The sequence below is a fragment of the Cottoperca gobio genome, chromosome 16 (genome assembly GCF_900634415.1).
Source record: "Cottoperca gobio chromosome 16, fCotGob3.1, whole genome shotgun sequence".
In the NCBI taxonomy this organism is placed as follows: domain Eukaryota; kingdom Metazoa; phylum Chordata; class Actinopteri; order Perciformes; family Bovichtidae; genus Cottoperca; species Cottoperca gobio.
The window spans coordinates 26,175,954-26,197,333 of NC_041370.1; the positions used below are offsets into that span (position 1 = coordinate 26,175,954).

General features: G+C 40.9%; 1 protein-coding gene across 3 annotated transcripts in view; it reads right to left on the bottom strand.

Moving 5' to 3' along the window:
- taf2 (TAF2 RNA polymerase II, TATA box binding protein (TBP)-associated factor) overlaps positions 1-19,990 on the bottom strand; it is a 30,206-nt gene extending 10,216 nt beyond the window's left edge. For 2 of the 3 annotated variants that reach the window (XR_003833703.1, XM_029451369.1), the window contains exons 1-22: positions 19,468-19,990; positions 19,193-19,247; positions 18,547-18,707; positions 16,601-16,719; positions 16,171-16,312; positions 15,625-15,856; positions 14,154-14,338; positions 13,418-13,531; positions 10,337-10,436; positions 9,020-9,105; positions 8,776-8,911; positions 8,482-8,636; positions 8,002-8,116; positions 7,605-7,714; positions 6,873-6,938; positions 6,436-6,562; positions 5,787-5,912; positions 3,988-4,128; positions 3,398-3,508; positions 2,941-3,134; positions 1,139-1,278; positions 743-812 (exon numbers count right to left, since the gene is read on the bottom strand). Coding sequence is in view for 2 of the 3 variants with exons in the window: in XM_029451369.1 (XP_029307229.1) it covers positions 743-812; positions 1,139-1,278; positions 2,941-3,134; positions 3,398-3,508; positions 3,988-4,128; positions 5,787-5,912; positions 6,436-6,562; positions 6,873-6,938; positions 7,605-7,714; positions 8,002-8,116; positions 8,482-8,636; positions 8,776-8,911; positions 9,020-9,105; positions 10,337-10,436; positions 13,418-13,531; positions 14,154-14,338; positions 15,625-15,856; positions 16,171-16,312; positions 16,601-16,719; positions 18,547-18,707; positions 19,193-19,247; positions 19,468-19,517 (2,735 nt within the window). In the remaining variant the exon portion in view is untranslated. The remainder of the gene's footprint in view (positions 1-742; positions 813-1,138; positions 1,279-2,940; positions 3,135-3,397; positions 3,509-3,987; positions 4,129-5,786; positions 5,913-6,435; positions 6,563-6,872; positions 6,939-7,604; positions 7,715-8,001; positions 8,117-8,481; positions 8,637-8,775; positions 8,912-9,019; positions 9,106-10,336; positions 10,437-13,417; positions 13,532-14,153; positions 14,339-15,624; positions 15,857-16,170; positions 16,313-16,600; positions 16,720-18,546; positions 18,708-19,192; positions 19,248-19,467) is intronic. The other variant, XM_029451370.1, reaches the window with a different exon arrangement.
- Positions 19,991-21,380: the final 1,390 nt, after the last annotated feature.

Genomic DNA, 21,380 nt, shown 5'->3' on the forward strand with positions numbered 1-21,380 from the left:
ATACAGACAAGCAAACAAAGGGGAAGATGAAAATATATATATGTACATTGAAAGACATTCTTTCCTAATGCGATTTCAGCCCTGTTCAATGCAAAAGGCATTCCACAATTCAGGCAGAGATAATATGAGGCTTCAGCAGTTTGAGACAAAGCAAGACTTACGGTCTTTTCAGTGAGAAGTTCTGTCTTTGTGCTTCTGTTAATGCTGAGCCGCAGCGGGTACTAACACAAAGCAGGATTCTTAATGTAACTTTGGAGCACAGACACTTGATTTGTCTAACTCACATTGCTTGAGCCTCATATCATCGTCTGTAGCTTTTGTCACCTGCTAACTGAAATCGCTTTCGGAAGAGATCTTTTTTGCGGCCAGTAAGAACAAGAGGAATTATTACAGAAGCCATAAACTGTTTCAACGTACATTTGGGGATGTAATTATTGCATTGAGATGGACTTGACATAATGTGAACCTATCCTCTGAAGGGGACAGATTATAAAAACCTCCTTGTTTGGAGGTGTAATGTGTTAATCACCGGAACATTCTTGTTACTTTTACATTCAAACTTTATAACAAGATTTTTAATGACAGAGCCCGTTTACTTTTTTTTATTCTATAAAAATGTTTGTAAGATTTAATAATGACATACAAACATTGGAGGCAAGGACAATGTACTTCCAGTGTGTAATGTACAGCATGAATGTGTGTTAAATGTGTGTGTACAGATGTGTGCTGGCTGTTGGCTGACCTGACATAATGAGCTGGCTCATTCTGCACCATGTTGAGCAGCCACTGCAGCTCCACTGAGCTTCTTTCAACTGCCAGACAAAAAAACAAACATAACAAAACTAAATACATGTCACTCAGATGCAAACACATTCAAACATGTTCCACCTATCACTATCGCATACCACTAGAATACTGTTTTGGTTTATTTAAAGAATAAGATATGTGGGAATCAAAACTTTGGGCTAAAATCCGATTAATCATGTGACTATAAGAATCTGGGATATAGCCTTCACCTTTACTGACACAACACCCACTGATATATGAAAGAACCACTAATGCTGACTTCCAGAGACCTGTGAACCAGATCAATGAGCGTCACGAGAATGCTAATAAAACTCTGTGCTAAATGTCCTACCTCTAGTGTAGTCCACCAGAGCCTCCAGTGCAGCGACGCGAACATCTACAAAGTGTCCGTACTCAGCGTAGGACTTGAAGAGTGACGCGTCACTGGGAATATGCCCGTTCTTCTGAAGCTCGCGAATCGCACTCAGACAGCTGGAGAGGGACAGAAGGGGAACACAGGAGAAATGATTATGTTCAATCCCTAAGTAATGTTTGTAGGCAGAGGGCATGTAAACTTTGTCAACTGAAGACAAATTATATATTTCACGTTAGATTTTCATTGAAGTTTATCTTTCATATCGACAATTTTTAGGCTAAATTATAACATTATCATAATGTGTTCAAATAAAAGTGTCAAATCTAGTTTTGGAACTTGAATAACTCCAGTTGTTTGAAGGAGATGTATTTTTGCAGCTATACAAAATAGATTAGAGAGGGAACAGTTTAACTTCCTAACATAGCTCTAAGCAGCTTATAACACATTATTTAGTGCCAAGATTCTTTTTTAATCAAAGCAAATATTCAAATAAAAACACAATCATTTATTTCCTAATTATTTGAGTTGTGTTTTTTTATGCAAATAACCACTATAGATGACAATACTGAAGTAAAAAGATAACAGTTAGACTTCTTGACATGATTTGTCAAACAAAACTAATGTTACCTGGGACCCATTGACCTGTGGTTACTGGCCACATGAAAACCTATCAACACCACTGTCTACACCAGGGGTCCCCAAACTTTTTCCTGTGAGGGCCACATAACTTTTCCCTTCTCTGATGGGGGCCGGGGTCAGTTTGTAACAGAAAAAGTGTGACGATCGCAGGGATGCCTAAACGTAAACATTTATTCTTTTCCAGAAAGCCACACATAACCAAATATTAATAACCTCTTTGGGTTCTTCACAGAAAAAAAGTCCATTGAACATTAACTTTCTGTTGTGCCATGCACAATCTTAACAGGTAAAAAAAAAGTCAAATTCTTTCGTCTTCTGCTGCAGCTGGGCATATACATTACCCCCGATTTCTTCAATGCGTATGATGTTAATGATTGTACTCGCCGACAGACTCACGGCATTAAAGACATCTTTCTTCTCGGAACACACCTCTTCCGCGACAGCATTCAAACAATTCTTGACAAACTCCATCAGTGAAAGGTTTACCGCTGCTTGTTATCAGTTGAGCAACCCGAAAGCTGGCCTGAACGGATGACTGGTTCAGCTGAGCTTGGCGTACAAATGTATTCTGCTGAGCTAACAGTCCACTTTTTAGCTTTGAGAGTTTGTCTGCTCGCATTTGGCCTTGCAAGTTATCATACTTGTCTTTGTGACGGGATTCATAGTGTCGGCGCAGATTGTATTCTTTGAATACCGCCACCGCCTCTTGACAGATGAGACAAACAGCCTTTTCTTTGCATTGAACAAAAAAATAATCGTTTGACCACTGCAGGTTAAATACCCTGCATTCTGAATCAATGTTTCTCTTACCTAACCTTTTCGCCATTATTCCGTTCTATTTGACAGGGGCTAGTCTAGGATTCGCGAGGCCAGACTGAAAAAAAAATCATAATGCGTCTCTGGTATTGTTCAGGGGGCCGGGCCAAATGTGGAGGCGGGCCGTATCCAGCCCGCGAGCCTTAGTTTGGGGACCACTGGTCTACGCAAACACCAGTGACCAGGTTCTTTACAGCTGTAGGAAGCAACATATCAACATTGTGTGTTAGTTTAACAAATGAGATGAAGAGCTGCCAGGAGAAACACATGTTTTAGGAGATTATCTGTGAAACATATACCGACATACACGCTATGCTCTTAACCTGACGGTGATGGTGTTTCTGAAGCTCGGCAGCAGCTTCTCCATGTTGAGGAATCGTGTGATCTCCTCCAAGATAAAACGGACGTCAGCATTCAAATTGTCCACGGTCCGCACCTCGTTGTTGATGCTGATGGCTGGGGTCAGAGAGTTGGTCAGTGCTTCAATCAGATGTGCACGGTAGTAGTTATCTGAAAACTAGGGACAAGCGAGAGGAGGAGAGAGAACAGAAGGAGTTTGCGGATGCTGATCACTGGGACCAAACATTTACTGTTGGCATCTGTAAAAATAACTCAAATTAAACAAATGTTTATTTGTTTATATATACAAAATAAGTATTTTAACCACCAACGTTGATGATGCCATAACTTAAAAATACTGTGTATTAGTTTTTTCCCATAGGCCATAACTGATTAAGTCTTTCACTAAGTTACATAGTGTGTGTGGATGTGCATCTTTACTTTGTTTTTTCTGTTGTCGTTGTACTTGATCAGGTCAAGGATGAAGTTGAGGACATCTTTGGGACAGAGGTTCTGGACATCTCTAAGTAATGCCATGGCAACAGGCATCGTCTGACATGGAAAACAAAGACAACAGTAACAAACACCAATCACGATATGAAATTGCTACAAAAAAGATGGAGAAACACAATTTCATAGCTCAATTCTACAATGTGTTTCATAATAGCACATTGTCTTGTAAGTAAAGCCTAATACTGGAATCGTTACATTTGGTTGTTTAGTTATTGTGCACAAAATATATCCTGAAACATCAACTTGTCAGGACTCTGGTGGATGAAATACAACAAAAACACTGTTCACAAATCTCAGAACATATTTGGTATTTCTGTACTGAAACATGTTATCAGCTGACTCATACTCCAATACTGATGTACTGTGATAAGATAAAGCAGCTGAAGATATTGAATAGTGTTGAAGTTTGTTTCTATAGTCTGATGAGAGGGGTTTGACAGTTAATAAAGAAATGAATAGTGTTCACAGTACTGAGAACTAGTGTGTACTTTACTGTGTATTTTGCTTGTCTGATGTACCTTCTGCAGGAAGTAACTCTGGAAGTTGATGAAGTTGTTGGTCTTGACAATGTTGGGGCAGCTCTTACAGCAGAACATTCGTGTAAACAGGGACTTCATAGCCGGCGGGCCCTGCCACGTGCTCACCATGGCATTAGCTATCTGCAAGATTTACAAGCGCACACGTTTGTGTTTAGTTTTGTTCAAGTTGCCACATGTGGGGGGCAGCATTTGCAGTGTCCTCCATTTGCTGTTATCACAGCAAAATAACGGCCAACTTAAACATACAAGACTTCTGCAAAGCACGTGGACTGAAACACAGACGTATAACCTGCACTCCCAAGAGCTATAGTAGTTACTTCAGAAATACTGCAGGGCACACGAATACCTCATTTAAGAATGTTGTAACTTTTATAACAATGTCCTTTCTGTCCTAACATAAGCAACCCTTTCCACAGGCATGAAGACCAGTGGCTCCAGCAGTCTTTGGGTTCTAGGATATTGGGGAATTTATGTTAATGTGGTAATATAGGACTAAGGGTCACTGACACAGGATGTTGTCATATGGTAAGGTAAATAAAGGGGGGCATGCACACCGGAATGTTTTTGTATGTGTGTGTGCACACATTCACGAACACATCTGTATTTTTTGTGTGTTGGAAGTTTTACCATGTGAATGCATTTTTCAGTTACATGTCCCCCAAACGTTCAGCCCCAGGCTGTTTCTGTTGCTTCCCTCATTTTCTATCAATAACAAGCAAGTAAATGCCATCCCAACCAATCATAATGCAGCCAAGTCCATCTGAGGTCAGTCATATTTCACTTTGTGGTCAGTGCAGGTATGTAAGTCAGTGAGTGGGAGTCAGAGTGTGTGTATGAGCTTGTATGTAAATCTGTGTGGGAAGTATATACCAAGTCTGTTGGGGGTTCTGTGGCCAAACAAAGCATCTTAATGAAAGTAGTGAAGTGCTGCCATTTCAACCTCCACTCAGTTTATCATGTTGTGAAAATATTGGTTCAGGTGTAACCCAAATGGCAGAAATCCAGTGGGGTTAAAGTTGGAATACACCAAATCCAGAGACTAGATAATTTCCTGTAGCCTCAGAATAGGATTATTCTGTCAACTGAGCAACGAGGGTTAAACTGGTGGGTGGTCTCGCTGGCCGGGAGGTTATATGTTGTTCTCATTCACAATAATGTTTCAACTAAAGACTTTTTTAAAATGTATATATATTTTTACCAAAATAATAAGTGAGAGAGATGAGAAGGGCAGGACAAGTCACACTATCAGTCTCTCTGTGAAGCTAGAAGCTGAACTTTGTTTCTCTTTGTGTCCCTCTCTCCACGCCTCACTCACCTCCCAAACATTCACAATGCTGCCCTAGGCCTTCTTTTCCCTCCTCTTTCCTCATTTGTGTTCTATAATCTTGATCTACTAGTCCACCCACATTCCTATCTATATCTCCTTCTTCTGTAGAATGGATAAAGTACCCAACACTCTGGATCTGCCCGATACCAAAACTTCATATTTGCGTCATATGGAAGTCATTGCAGGACTGAATGACAGCTGAGATGACTGTTACTCATATTAGGTGTGTATCCATGATAGAATCCAAAGTTCATTTAAAATGTGGCAAATCCATTGTGGAGGAGTGTCACACTCAAGAATGTTCTACCTTAGCGAGGCCAAGCTAGCAGACAGACAGACAGACAGACAGACAGACAGACAGACAGACAGACAGACAGACAGACAGACACAGACACACACACACACACACACACACACACACACACACACACACACACACACACACACACACCTTGGCCAAACAGAAGCATGCCTGCATGCGGACTTTGTAGAAACACGGTTCTTGCTCGAGGATGTCTGTCAGAGCCAGTCTGGAGGCAGGAGTTGGGAACTTTTCCAGTGCTGAGATGGCTTCCTCCTAGCAGAGATAAAAGGTACATGTTCATCTGATGAACATCACACGGGAAGCTAAGGCTGTGGTTCAATAGCATTTTATCTTATTCAAAACCAGAACAGAATCCACTTGTCCAATCAAAATCCCTATAAATCCCTAATCTAATCTTATTGTGTTATTACTCCGACTCCACTGATCACAACCTGAAATGAGACGAGCAGCAGAATATAAAATGTTAATTACATGCATCTGACTTTAACTTGTGACAGCCACCGTTGGGTAAAAATGAGAAGCCGCTACCAACATGTTTTCTCTTGGCTAATAAAAGAGTGAGGAGAGATAAAAGGACGGGGGAGTGTTGGATCTTAGCTATTCAGGGTATTTTTGCTAACCTACTGGAAGCATACACTAGTAGAAGGTAAAGAAAACTGAACCAACTGCAGGGTGACATGGTCGACATGGATGTAAAAGAAAACAAGTTTGTTTAATGATTTATAAATGTTAAAAAAGGCTAGTGTGGAGAACTGCACTCCTGCCAGTCACCCACCTGTGCAACTACATCCCTCTCATAGCGCAGCTGATACTGCCACATGAAGTCAGCCTGCTCAAACTCCACCTTCCTCAGAATGGACATGTCCGGGTCAATCCGGATCCAGAGGAGAGGAGAGTCAGCACTGCAGACGTAACAAGACACAAACACGTTGAGCGGAAGTAAAAATTAAAGAACCTCAACTTACGCATGTACCTTTAAGAAGCTGCTCCCCAAAGATCCGTTTGTGCGCTCACATAACATTTATTCTGAACAAGGAGAGGCTGATGTCATGTGGATGTGATGGCTAAGCAGGTTTGTTTCAGCTAGAACAGTCAAGTACTTTATGAAAACTCTATTACTTAAATGTAATGCAGCTTGCCTTTAACACCAGGAAAAGACAGTATTCACGTAATATATAAATATGATGATACAATAAACAAATAGTGTCTTACTCCATGGCCGATAAATCCATGTCAACTTCCTCTCCATTCATCAAAGGGATCTTCTTTTTCTTGTTTCTGGGAAAAGAAACCAACAGAACAATCAGTGAGGAGTTGACCAAACACTACAAGACTAACATGGGGCGCTTTCTTTTTGTAAATAAATAAATGCTCTTTGTTGTTGACATTACTGTTTGACTAGAAGCAGATACAAGAGGACTGGGGAGAAACAAAAATGGAATAGAGACCAACATATCCGGAGCCACCAAGAAACATCAAACATTAACTCAGAGAGAGTAAGGGCGGGCCGACTCATGCCGTCATCACAAACATACAGAAATAAGTGCAGATAAACAGGGGGAAGGACAATGAATATTATAATAAGAAAATAAGAATATAAAACTACAAAAGAGCCATTCTAATTAAAACGACAAGACAAGCGATACTAATACATCGCCCACGAAGCGCTGCACCTTAAACTTACAGTGTAGAATATGTGTCAGCAAAGTGATGAGATGAGCAACACCACAGGTAGTGGAGTATAAGATATATCACACCTATTATGTACATAATGTAATGTTGTATTAAGATTAATACGATACAAACGAAAAGAATATGATATGATGCGTAACAACATATAACTATCTCTATCATATGGTAATAACATAAGAGTGCAGTATAATAACACACTAAGTATTCACTCATCATGAGACAATGAGCCATGTGTTGTGCTGCAGTGTGTACCGTCTGCTCTTGGAATGACAGGGGATGTCATGTTTCAGGCTGTTCTCCTCGATCTGCAGCGTGTGGTTGAAGGATCCATCCAGCTCCTGCACAGTCACTTTGATGGGACCCTGCAGGGAAATATAGAAAATATACATAGGATTACTTGACAAAGTAAGAATTAATTATGTAAATGTACTGATTCTTACAGACATGGAATCTGTAACATTACTACATTTGTATATTTTTTTTAAGTCATGGATTTTGGTTTTCAATCTGGTCTCCTTTGTGGGGAAAGATCCACTGTTCAAAACTACCAGGACTGTAAAAGAAAGAAGAAGAACTTCTACAAATGGACTTTCAGCTGCTCTAGACACAGATGATGCATTCATTGCACAAAGTGTATCTAAATGCTCACCACATATTTCTGAGTTCCAGATGATGTGTAGTCCTGACGGATCTCCAGCTCCAGCACGTTCCTCTTCCTATTGAAAGCAAAACTGCCAAAGAATTTCACCACAGCACTTTGGTCTCTGAGTACAGAAAGTTAAAGTTAACCACTGACAGCCTGAAAAAACAAAAAGTTGAGAAAGAAGGTTACAGCAAGTCACATTTACTAATACTATTGAAGTGATACTTCAAAATGTTGCGATAAGCTTCTTTTCATTTCAAGAGCAAGTGATGAACTGCTGAATGTTGACGTGATTCGTAGCAGTTCCGAGTCACAGGAAGGCTGCAAAGTGCATTGTTTTGAAGAATTTAAAGGTGACATTACTAAACATGTAACCTCTCTGGATCCAAACTGTGTAAGGTCATACAGTGAAACCAGTTCAGTATTAATCATTACGTTTGCTTGCAAACAGAGATCCATTTATCTCCATTACAGTTGAAAGGATACACCCATTGTTTGATAAGGGGGCCTATGTCTTTGCCTGAGACGTTGGAGATGGATTTGAGAAAGGCGTGAGTAGACAGAAGCATCTGGCTCCACATGTGACTCTGGTACTTCTGGGAAGAGGCTGTACTAGCCAGGCTCAGAAGCTTGTTGAACACCTACAGTACGTCCGCACAGAGGACAGCAGAAAACAAAGAATTTAAATGAAGACAAAACCAGTTTTTGTTATGAAGTTAACACATTCTGAGTCAGACAATTAAGGAGGCAGAAGACAAGAAAATGCTGGTTGTGCCTAACCTGCAACATGAACTCCATGCTGATCCTGTTTTCTATCAGCCTCATCACCAGGTGGGCCTTACACTGGAACATCTTGTAGTACTCCCAGGACAGCGTGTGGGGGTGCTTGATGGAGAAGTGAAGATGGGGAGTTGGACTGAAGAGAAAAAGGTTTGTTCAGTGTGTCATGCAATTATGATCCAGAAAATGACTTGTTACTTATACATCAAATGTTCAAATTAAATGACAAAATTGAATGTGTTACTTGTCCTTCTCTTTGCCTCCACTGAAGGTTGGGTGCAGCAGAACCCCTCCCATCTTTAGTTCATACTCCACAATCTTGTCCAACTCCTGGGAAACAGAATAACATTTTTTAAATTCAGTTGTATGTATACTTTAATCTGCATACTATTTTTCGATTAATTGATTACTCGTTAAATCTATGAAATGGAGGGCTGCCAACAAACAACATATATTTTCTCTAGTAATCAGCTTGTGTATACAATTTCAGAAAATAGTTAAAGGCTATAATATCTGAAAGCCCAAGATCATCTCGTCAAATTGTTTGTTTTATTCAACAAAGAGTCCAAAACCCAAAAATATTCAGTTTACAATCTGATATGACAAAGAAAAGCAGAGAGTTCTCACAATAGTAGCTTTATCCAGTAAGTGCTTGGAACCCTTGCTTGAAAAATTACTAAAACCATTCTTTATCATTGATTGTCAAAATAGCGATTATTTTTCTGTTGATCCACTAATCGATTAATTGACTAATCATGAAAGCTCTAATTAAATAAATAGAAATAGTGAAAAAATCACCATCACAACGTCACAGAAGCCAGAGTGTTGTCTCCAGATCTCGCAAACTAAAATATATTCAGTGTACCACAATATATGCCAGAGAAAAGGAGTACATCTTCTTGTTTGAGAAGCTGGAACCACAGAACCTTTGGCAATTTTGACACAATTAATCAACATGGTTGCCAATTATTTTTCTGTCAATCTACTTGACAATCAATCTCTAAATAATTGTTAGAAAAACTTGGAGACCATTGGAATCATTGTGGAGTAGCTCAAAGCTTTCCCCCATTAAAGGGAGGTGTACTTGGCTTTATCCGAAGCACAGGGCTTCCTGCTGTGTTTCACCATGGAGGCTCTCTTAAGGACTGCATTAAAGAGATATAATAATATATCTCTATATCTCTCTCTCTCTCTATATATATATATATATATATATATATATATATATATATATATCTATATATATATATATATATATAGATATATATATAATATAACAACATAGGACATGATTCCAGGCTCATTAAAGTTCAGAGCAGTGGTGCTACATCAAACAGCAATGAGTGAGGAAACGGTTTAAACCAACATATAGTAACTATATACATCTTCATAACAAAGAAATCTCAGTTTCTACAAGTGAGAAAGAAAGCACTAATAGTGAGAGAAAAGCTCACTGCTGCACTGCAGGAGTTGGGCTGCTATTACCACTTTGCTGACTAATTTCTCAGAGAAAACTTGTCAGAGTTATGACAGGATAAACTGTTGAAAGAAAAACTGTTACCTCTTTGATCCAATGCCGGTACTCATTCACTCCAAAGGTCTTCTTTAGGTAGAGGCCGTAGATGTAGCCTGAGATTCCCTTCAACACCCACTCATCAGCCCTTCAGAGGAACAACATTTCAATTCATTGTTTACAAAATACAAATCATCACAAAGTATCAATGAATTCATCAGGGTGAGTTTAGTTCCCTTCATGGTTTGAGGTATATGTGGTATTTGTCAGAAGGGATTGTAACAAATTAAGTGCAGTTTCACTTTGATATTTAAGTAAACATTTCATTCAGACTTTGAAGGGCTGATGATGACCTCTTTTTGGGATCAGGATAAAATGGACTATGGAGTTACCAGAGTAAACACCTGGAAACTGAGAACAAACCCTGTGGCCCTCACTGTTTTGAGCTCTTTAGAAGTGGACATCCTTTTTAAAGTATTTAGGTCCACACTTGTGTTGCTTCAGTACTGGGTCATTGTGAATCTTACACTTGTGTTATTTCTAGAAAGAAATTTGACTTGCCAAACTCAACTCTCGTAACTTTATCAGCCTGGATTTATTAGCTTGTAAAAAAAACAAAAGGAACACAATTCGCTGATTCAACCTTGGTGGTTTCACCGCTTGATGCTGAAGAATCCATCCTGGCTTATGTAGTAAAGATGATTTCACCTGTGCATCTGTATTAATCAACATAATGGAGAGTATGGAAGTATTTTCCTCTAAAGATTTGATCCACTCTTTGCCCTAATACTGTCTGTGGAGAATATTATGATGGATTAAAAAGAAAAGGTGGAACTCTGAAGCTTTAAATTCCTTTTCTTTCATGATCTCATATTGCCAGATTTAAGAAACCTTTCTTGAAAAGTAGACCCAAATTCAGGCTTGGAAAACTTCAAAAACAGCACATTACAATTCAACACCTTCAGATACGCTTGGTCAAGTCCATATTGACACCAGCAGACATTCGTTAAGAAGAAAACCAGGTTCATGCTCTGTTACACAGAAAGCAGAGATAAAACGAATATCCAAGGTCTTGTTTTCAAAAGCCCATAACCAACTTCACTATTAGTTAATACGGTTTCATAGATTTGGAAAAAGAGCGGTTTCTCTTTTTCTTCTGCCTTCTCTTTTATGTCTGACGGGCTACTGAGCACAGCCTGTTTTCAATTACAGGCCCCTGTTAACCCCCACTCTGATTAATTGTTAGCAGGCAGCACCAGGCTTTGCTAAAATCAAAGAGATCTGACTTTCCTGAGATCTTTTCTTACACGACACCAGCCAGCTCAACAACATAAGCAAACCGGGGCCCCACATCTGATGTGTGTTTAAAAGGTCAGAGAGGAGGAGGGGCGTAGAGGAGGAGAGGAGAGGAGGGGAGGAGGGGAGTAGAGGAGGAGAGGAGAGGAGGGTAGAGGAGGAGAAGAGAGGAGGAGAGGAGAGGAGGAGGAGGGGAGGGGAGGGGAGAGGAAGTAGAGGAGGGTAGAGGAGGAGAAGAGAGGAGGAGAGGAGAGGAGGAGGGGAGTGGAGTAGAGGAGGGTAGAGGAGGAGAGGAGGAGAGTAGAGGAGAGGAGGGGAGAGGAGTAGAGGAGGGTAGAGGAGGAGAAGAGATGAGAGGAGGGGAGTAGAGGAGTGGAGAGGAGGAGAGGAGGAGAGGAGAGGAGAGGAGGGGAGGGGAGTAGAGGAGGTAGAGGAGAAGAAGAGAGGAGGAGAGGAGAGGAGTAGAGGAGGGGAGAGGAGGGGAGAGGAGTAGAGGAGGGTAGAGGAGGAGAAGAGAAGAGAGGAGGGGAGTAGAGGAATGTAGAGGAGTAGAGGAGGAGAGGAGAGGAGAGGAGGGGAGGGGAGAGGAATAGAGGAGTGTAGAGGAGGAGAAGAGAGGAGGGGAGTAGAGGAATAGAGGAGGAGAGTAGAGGAGAGGAGGGGAGGGGAGAGGAGAGGAAAGGAGTAGAGGAGGGGAGAGGAGAGGAGGGGAGGAGGAGAGAGGAGAAGAGAGGAGGAGAAGAGAGGAGGAGAGGAGATGAGCAGAAGAGAGGAGAGGAGGGGAGAGAAGAAAAGTTGAGAGGAGGAGAAGAGAGGAGGGGAGAGGAGAAGAGAGTGGAGGGGAGAAGAGAGGAGAGGAGAAGAGAGGAGGGGAGAGGATGAGAGGAGAGGAGAAGAGAGGAGGGGAGATGAGAGGAGGGGAGAGGAGAAGAGAGGGGAGGGGAGAGGAGAGGAGGGGAGAAGAGAGGGGTGGGGAGAGGAGGGGAGAGGAGAAGAGGGGAGAAGAGAGGAGGGGAGAGGAGAGGAGAAGAGAGGAGAGGAGGGGAGGGGAGGGGAGGGGAGAGGAGAATAGAGGAGAGGAGAGGAGAGGAGAGGAGAGGAGAGGAGAGGAGGGGAGAGAAGAGAAGAGAAGAGAAGAGAAGAGAGGAGAGGAGAGGAGGAGAGAGGAGAGGAGAGGAGAGGAGAAGAGAAGAGAGGAGAAGAGAAGAGAGGAGAGGAGAGGAGAAGAGAGGAGAAGAGAAGAGAGGAGAAGAGGAGAGAGGAGAGGAGAGGAGATGAGAGGAGAAGAGAGGAGAGGAGAGGAGGGGAGAGGAGAGGAGGAGAGAAGAGGAGGAGAGAGGAGAGGAGGGGAGGGGAGAGGAGGGGGGTGATTGTCTGATTGTCTGTTTCAGAAAGCTTCTAGCACTGTTAGACAACAAAGACTTTGTTCAATGTGTACTGAGCCCTTTAGGCCAGCACTCATCACCTCTTTTCTTGTGTATGGATGAGCAAGAAAATACTGTCTGTTGACTCTGTAATACTGCTACTCCGCTCTTCTTCTCTCCTCCTCTCTAGCTCTTCATCATATTGGTAATGCATCTTTCAGGGAGGAGATGTAGAACTTCACCATCTCAAACCCAGCGATCAACTGATGGCCACCGATGCAATGTTTTTACTGCTGTGATGTTGTTTTGGTTGTGGCTTTGTTTATGTTTTATTATTCTTATCTTAAAGTTTGTTTCCTGGCCAGTGAGAAATGAGCCTTCAATATCTGTAGGCTCCAAAAGGCATATCTCCCTGTGTGGCTTAGACTTGCTGTCTCAGACCTGACAGCCTCACTGTGCTGAGTCTCACCATGACATCCTGGAGATAAAACAGCCAAAGAACTGCTGAGCCAGGGCTTGGGCCAGACAGCGACGTGTCAGCGGGGTCTGGTCTATGATCATAGCGCTGTGGAGCATGTTGGTGCTGAAAGACAAAGCCAACAACTCACACTGAGACAAATTAGATAAACACAGTAAATAAATATAGTCTGGTCCTGCTGGACACCGGGAAGCCTTATTGACATTTTCCTGGATTCATCCAAACTTTCTATTTCTTTTTTTTTCCAACACAACATAATTTCTGTCAAATGTTGTATTTGTACTATGTTGTTTATCCTGTACACACGACATCTATTGCACGTCTGTCCGTCCTGGGAGAGGGATCCCTCCTCAGTTGCTCTCCCTGAGGTTTCTTCCATTTTTTCCCCTTTAATTTTGGAGTTTCTTTTAGGAAGTTTTTCCTTGTGCGATGCGAGGGTCTAAGGACAGAGGATGTTGTAACCTGTACAGTCTGTAAAGCACACTGAGACAAATGTATAATTTGTGATATTGGGCTATACAAATAAATTTGATTTGATTTGATTTGATTTGTGACTATAATCTGTCAGTGTAAATGATTGTCAAAGAAAGTACTGCCACTTCTCTATAGCTGGGAATGTGACAAAAACATGTTTGCACAAACGTAAATGCTCGGTGGGACACACATTTACCAATCCTATCCGTACCTGCCCTCACAGAGTCAGGAACACACTAGATGTCATGCTTACCTGAAGATACTCATGGAAGCATAGGAGGACACTTGTACATAGGCCTCATCCACAAACACAGTCTTGAAGCAGGAATAGGGGTAGCGGCATGTGAGAATCTCCTCATAGAACTCAAAAATCTCATGCAGGTAAGACATGGAGTGTTTGAGCAGTGGCAGCAGCTGTGGCAGGCAGAAGTGGGTCACCTGGGAGGGGAAAGGACAATGTTAAGGACAGAGTTATTTATTCCGCAAATTTCATATCAGAAAAAGGAAGTAACCGAAAAAAGGCTGAAAGTTCAAACCCAGGGATATTCCATTTACAAAACGGTTAGCTCTGTAGTAAGAGCACAGCGGTATTAGTAACCTCTGTTCTTTACTGCACTTACTATCACTACAAATGACATAGGCAGGGTGTCCATACGCTACACTACTTCACTGAATTCAATTCAACTTCAATACTGCTACCATGTGTTTAGGGACATCTAGTGGTCTTTAGCAGAACATGCAAGGATGGACAACGTATTACTGCATTGAATGAGACCTGTAGAAAATAACAAATTAGTCGACCTAATAAGGTTTTTTGTTGAGATTGAAGAGTGACACATAAAACTCATGCTTATCACAGCTGCCAGTTTAGTTTATGAAACTCATTTTGTATTAGTGATTTAGAGCAGCTGCTGCCTGAACTGCTGCTGAATGAGTCAGTGTCAGTGTAGGAAGCATTTTAGCGATTGTATTCAGAATCGATTCATGTCTTACTAAACATCACAAACAGTGCAAATTGCCTATCAAAAGTGAGGCCAACACTCCTCCACATCTGCATCAGGCTGTATTTGATTGAAATCCCTCTCCCAATACAATGAAATGACTGTTAGAGTATCATAATCATACATTAATACAAGTGAGCTCCTTTAATTCACAAGAGTCTCAGCTTTCCACCCAATTTATCCAATTCCAACACTGTTTAGGGACCCCAGTGTGCAGAAATATTGAAACATACCAGAAAAGGCTAAAAGGACACATTGCATGCATAAAAACATTTTGCAAAAAATAGCATTGGATTAGGAAAAGGTGGACATGTCTGTAAAGGGAGAGTCGAGGGTATCCATAGAACATTCACATATGTTGAGGTGAGAGGTCAAGGGACCACTGTGAATATGGCCATGCCAGTGTTTCCCTCACCAAAATGTAACTGTGGAGCCTTATTTAGCTTTCTTCCTGACATGACATGTACTAATGGATTCCTTGGGTTCTTTCTAGTTTCATGATACCAGTATCTTCACTCTAGCTTCAAAACTGAGACCGCTACAGTCAGATGTTTTAAGAGGTTAAGTAAAAGCAGATGTTTTGAAAAAGGAATCCCACCTTTAGCTCTTCTAAAAATAATTAATACAGACATCAAACAGGGAGATAGGGATATTTTTCCAACATCGCAAACTACATGCAGCAACATCACTATTTCAAGCCACCACTGGTCACTACAAACCCACCTCATGCATGTAGGGATCTACAAGGATTTCAAAGGGCCCCACAGCCAGGGAGATGTTGGGGGCCGCAGTGGGGATGGGGAGGATGTAGTGGAAAGTCTTCTTCCTCATGTCATGAGTGTAGATTGTCTCCACCAGATCGCCACAGGACACTGCCACCATGGAAGCATCCACGGTGAACTCCAGCTTCCATGTACACAGCTCTGAGTAGGAGTCTACACAGGGGAACCAGAATCTGGGGGAGCAGACAATATGATGAGCTTTGAATGCATGACCACTGCTATCATAGCCTTTAATAGTAGACAGTGAAAGGCAGCTATCAGTGTTAGTCTGCATTAGATCATAGGAAATGTCCAGAAAGGAAGAAACTGAGTAGTTGTTACAATACAGACTACAAGTAGGAGGCTTTATTACAATGTACTCAAGACGCACAATGGCGTGAGAAATTAAGAAACCTAGCACTTTAAAGAATGATATTTTGTTTAACACCCACCCCATTTGGCAAGATAAATAAAGCTACTGTAAATCATGGTTAGGCAGTTTGCAGACCTGGTGGAGTTCTGGTATCCAAAGGAGAACACATGAGCTCCTCTCTCGGCCATGCTGCCTTCCACATCTGGAACAACGAAGTGGAGACCTCCTTTTGGCTGGTCCAGGGAAAACTCTATGTACACCTTTAAAACTTTTAAGTCTGGAGACACAAAACACAAAAACGTTGTTGTATCAGTCATGATGTTATAGTTACATTTCTATCAAAAATCCAAGAGCGGAATTTATTTTTGTAAATGTGGTAATCCACCTCATGTGACTACATCAATTCAAGCTAGCAGGCAAGGAATTTAGATTTATTAATTTGATCTTTTCAAGATGATGGAATCCAAAAAGACAGTAGAGTGTGTTAGTATTGGATTGACACAAACAATTGATCCAAAAGAATTATGAGAGATAACTTTCAGTGGCCTTCGTGCCATCGTCTTACCGTCTCCCTGTTTCCACAGTTCAGAGGGCACTTTGATGACGAGCTCCCCATGTCCTGCATCAGGATCCACAGCACTCACTGCTGCAGTGTAGGCACTGGAGAAATAGTTGAGGTTCCTCCTACATAGACACACACAGAACATTTACACACAATTATCATACTGCCACCCTACAGTTTCTATTAAAGCAGCCAGATTGATAGTAACATGACCAGCCCTAGTGAAATGTTAGACAGCTACAGGAGAATTTTTAAGAGATAAAAAATGTTTTTATTAATAACCCTAACCCTGATTGGGGATGGATACATCTCAAGCTTGTTAAACAAATAAGTTATTGGGCTTGTTAACATTTTCTGACATTATAAACTTTATTTGACTGAATTTATTGAAAGATGTAGCTTATTAACATAAATACTGTGTAATATATGTTTTAACTCTCCTATAATGGGAACAGCGTTGCACTCAGTGGGAGCAGTGATGCTGTGCTTTGGACTAAAGGATGCTGCAGGTCAGGAGTAAGTTTGGTGTTTGAGATACGAAGGACATCACAGAGATGCTGTCGGTCATTTTGGTTCTCAACCTGCTTTTGTTAACAGAGAAAATGTTTGCTCACATATTTGAGTGGGGAAGTGCGCAACATTGAAGTTGCGTAGTTGTGTCTCAAAGAGACGGAGCTTCACACAGAATGCTTTCATGTGCGCAGTAGGTTCTTGTTCAGTGTTGAGATGACCAGTAAGATCAACTAAAAATAACAGGTCTGCCAAACATGGAGGGTCTCTCAGCTCATGAAGAGGTCGCTCCTTCTCTTTCAAAAACAGGTCGGTTTCTGATCTCAGGGAATAAAACCGCTGCAGCACGGAGCTGCGACTCAGCCAGCGCACATCAGTGTAGAGTACGTCCCCGTATTCAGCATCGACTTCAGACAGGAAAGCTTGGAATTCTCTGTGGTAAAGTCCTCGTGCTCGAATTATGTTGTGCCCTTTAGACTCCTAAAACCAAGCAGCTCTTCCGTAACGCAAAAGTTACACCCCTGGTGTAGAGGAAATCAATCCTCAAATGATGCCACGTTTGATTGGACTAGCATGTTTCTGTGTGAAGAGGCATATCTGGTACATTGGAAAGTGAGGAAACAGTTTCAGTATGGAGAACTGGATAAGGAATATCTGGACTTGGTCTCAATGGAACAAGGTCCTTGGACTTCACTTAGGTCATTCCTGAACACACTGCATATTATCTGACTGACCTTGAGTAAATCAAATCAAGGGGGAAAGAAAGAAACCCCAGTGACTTTTACCAGCAGGAGATGGTACAGTGTCTTCTAATTCAGGAGATACTTACCTTTACTTTTATTATAAAACAGCTGACTTCATTCCCTGGTTTCTCTATGTCCAGATAAAGGCATCCAGTTTGCTCTCTAACGTATGTTAAATCTTTGCTGAAACAACATGGTAAAGATGTTTTGTTTTTTAATCCTGTAAATCCAATTTGACAGCTTACAAATGAATAGTCATCATTTTGACCAAACCTAATGCTTACATTCATGCATTTCCAAACGTGTAGGGAGATAAGGACACAAAGAAATAAATTAAAGTAAATAAATTCAATATTACTAGTTATTCAAGCATGAATATTTCAAAATCAATTTGGCTTGATGGCTTCATTTGGGTCTGGTGCCTTGGAGGTGATGAGGCAGAAATATAAAGACAGTTGTTGTGGCGCTTTAAATCTTAAAAAACTGAATTGGTCTTAGCTGAAGTGTTCTGCCTCAACCATACAACAAGCTAATGTTGTTAGCATTGTCGAATTATTAGCAAAGTCGACAATGTTGATTTGACAGATCTAATGTGACACAGTAGGTTTCATTTGTAGACTTACAATTACAGCCAGTGGCACAAATGATGAGCTATGATTCGGGACTCTGTCTTAAACAGTGCACTGACATACTCACTGTTTGGACTCATGGTGGCACACCTCCAGTGTGGGGTCATTGTAAATGAATGGTGCTTCAAGTTCATTGACTCGGACTCTGTAGATGCGGCACTGTTTACTGTTTAGCTTGATCCTATTCAGGTTGACCACCGTGGGGAAAATGGTCAGCTCAACATAGCCCTGAGGGATGCAAAAGAGAGGAAGAAGTTAGTGCAAATGGACAACAATTGTCACAAGTAGCTGAAGGGATTTTCACTGTCTGGATTAGATGAACTGCATAAAAGGGTTTGTTCATCCAGAAATGTTCTAAACACAATTATCTGTGCAGCAGCAAAGTCGTTCAGTATCCTTGTAACTTACATTTCACATAATTCTGTTGGGCTGTAACACAGTAACAGGCTTTAGTCTGACACAAAAGCCTACATAATAAATAGCAAATGCAAAGTATAAATTAGACCAATTACCAAATAAACTTTGAGTTGTCAATGTAATATGTTTTGAATAGACAGTTCATAATGCTCCCGGAGTGAATGTGTGCAATGTGTAAATAGATGTAGGTGGACAAAAAGCAGTTCTCTCTATTGTCAGTCGGTGTTTAGTAGCTGTGTTCTGTCTCAACTCAACACATTTACAATAGTTTTAAAAACTGTAACTTCTGTACTCACAATGACAGACTTCCTCTGGAAGTTGATGTTGTTGATGCACACCACCTGGTGGGTCGTAAAAGCAATGACAGAATAACAATGTCAATATAAAATATGAACTTAATTATATACTCCCTCTTTCAATAAGCAGATAACACTTGTTGTACTTTAAGTAACGTTACTGTCTGTGCATTACTCTATGCAAATGTTAAGCTAACGTTACCTTTACTTTACTATCGAACATGACTGCAAACCATTGCATGCCTACAAGGGTACAATTATACAAAAATACTTATAATTTAAATGGGCGCGGGCTCTCAAACCCTTTATCCTTCTTCTTGTTCATCCTTGTTTCTTGTTGTTGTGTCTTGACTGAAGTTTCAACATGGCGTAACACTCCGTGATGTTTCCTCTCAGCAGCCGTGTGGCGCTACCTCGCTACTTCAACATTCAGCATGCAGACTGCAAAAAGTCAAAGAAAATGTGCCCTTGATGTAAAGCGACAAAAGTAACGGTATTAACGAGGGTCTGAGTCAAATGCAACAACCAGCACTGTAACGTTACTAACGTTAGACTCTCTGTAATTACTGCTCTATATTCGGTTTGTATCCCACGAAGATTGCTGTAGTGTTTTTATTGCAACCACAGTGAACGTATCCATAAATATAAGTCGGCCATGACGAGCAGTCGGAAATGGAATAGAAGGCAATAGTTCCATATAATGATTGCTGCAGTCGCTGTGGATCAAAACATTCAAATATATCCTAACTATCCGGCTGCTGATAGCATTATGTTCGCGGCTCCAGTATGTGCAGCCATTTTGTTAGTAACCTTTGACCTCCCGCGTAAAAATGACAACAAATACTTTATTATATCAATATATCTTTTTATATATCAATCACAAAATGTAAATCAGAACTATTACTATGAATATATAATTGTTTCTAAAACAAATGCAAATCAATCTAATATATATATTTAAAAATTGCTGCTGTGTCAGAGCGGGGCGTGGACTGCCTTCTGACGGAGAAGTGCACGAGCTCCGCGAGAGCGCGCACACCAAATGAGAAGACAGAACACTGATATAATACAGCTCTGCGCCTTCCTCTTAGTGTGTGCATACTAACAAATAAATGGTTTTACCAGAACTTATTATTTTAACTTACAGAGGGAATTTCAACAGCCTCTATACAGCCATATTTCTAACACACATATTTCTTATTTATTACACACACACACACACATATATATATATATATATATATATATATATATATATATATATATATATATATATATATATATATATATATATATATATATATAACCTATCCAAATTGTTTTCAACAAATGGCATGCAAAATACACTTAAAAAAATTATACTTTAAGGTGCATTTCACCTCTACTACTGCGTCCATGCAATAAATTTACAGTCCTCAAAAAAGCCTACTACTAACTTACAGCAAGGCAAGAATATGCACACCAAAGTTGCTGAAATTCTGAGAGCCAGTAAAAATAACACTGTTTATAATCTTCATGTGTTTTGTTAGTTTGGTAATTGGACTAAATCTAAAGTGGCAGAAACGAGAAAACAACTCACACCTTCGTCTTGTCCTCCCATAGTCAGGAGAGCAGACTGCAAGGGGAGGAGAGTGGTTGGCAAAGCCGGCACTAGGCGGCCCTCAGAGACAAAGCCCCAGTCAGCGACTGCAGCAACTCGGATTCCGCCAGCACAAGCCCCAGTCTCAAGAAACAAGTGGTATTACAAGACAGGAAGTGCCGGGGCTAGTCAGTTAGCATGCTAATTTCAGTAGATATCTCAACACAACACATATACGTCTGTGACATAACATCAACACTGTTACCTCTTCACACTCAATTGATAATGGTAATACTTTTTTTGAATGTTATAAACTTAAATTCTAGCCATATCTTACACCTTGAATTTTTAAAGTGTGTTAGTAAAAAGAGCTTCACTGTATTTAAATGATTTCTCCTAATCTCTGGACTTCCGATTATTGGGCCCTCGCACCTTCCCACAAATCAGGGGTAGGCCTACTGTTACGGACGCTGGTTTAATTGGACACTGTGCACGATTTAGACGTTATGTATTGTGTACCACTTCCTCCGTTAACCGTGTGGCGCTAGAGAACATGTAGCCTTTGCGTCAGCTCGACGGACCTCCAATCCTGCAGCCGGACCTCTGCAG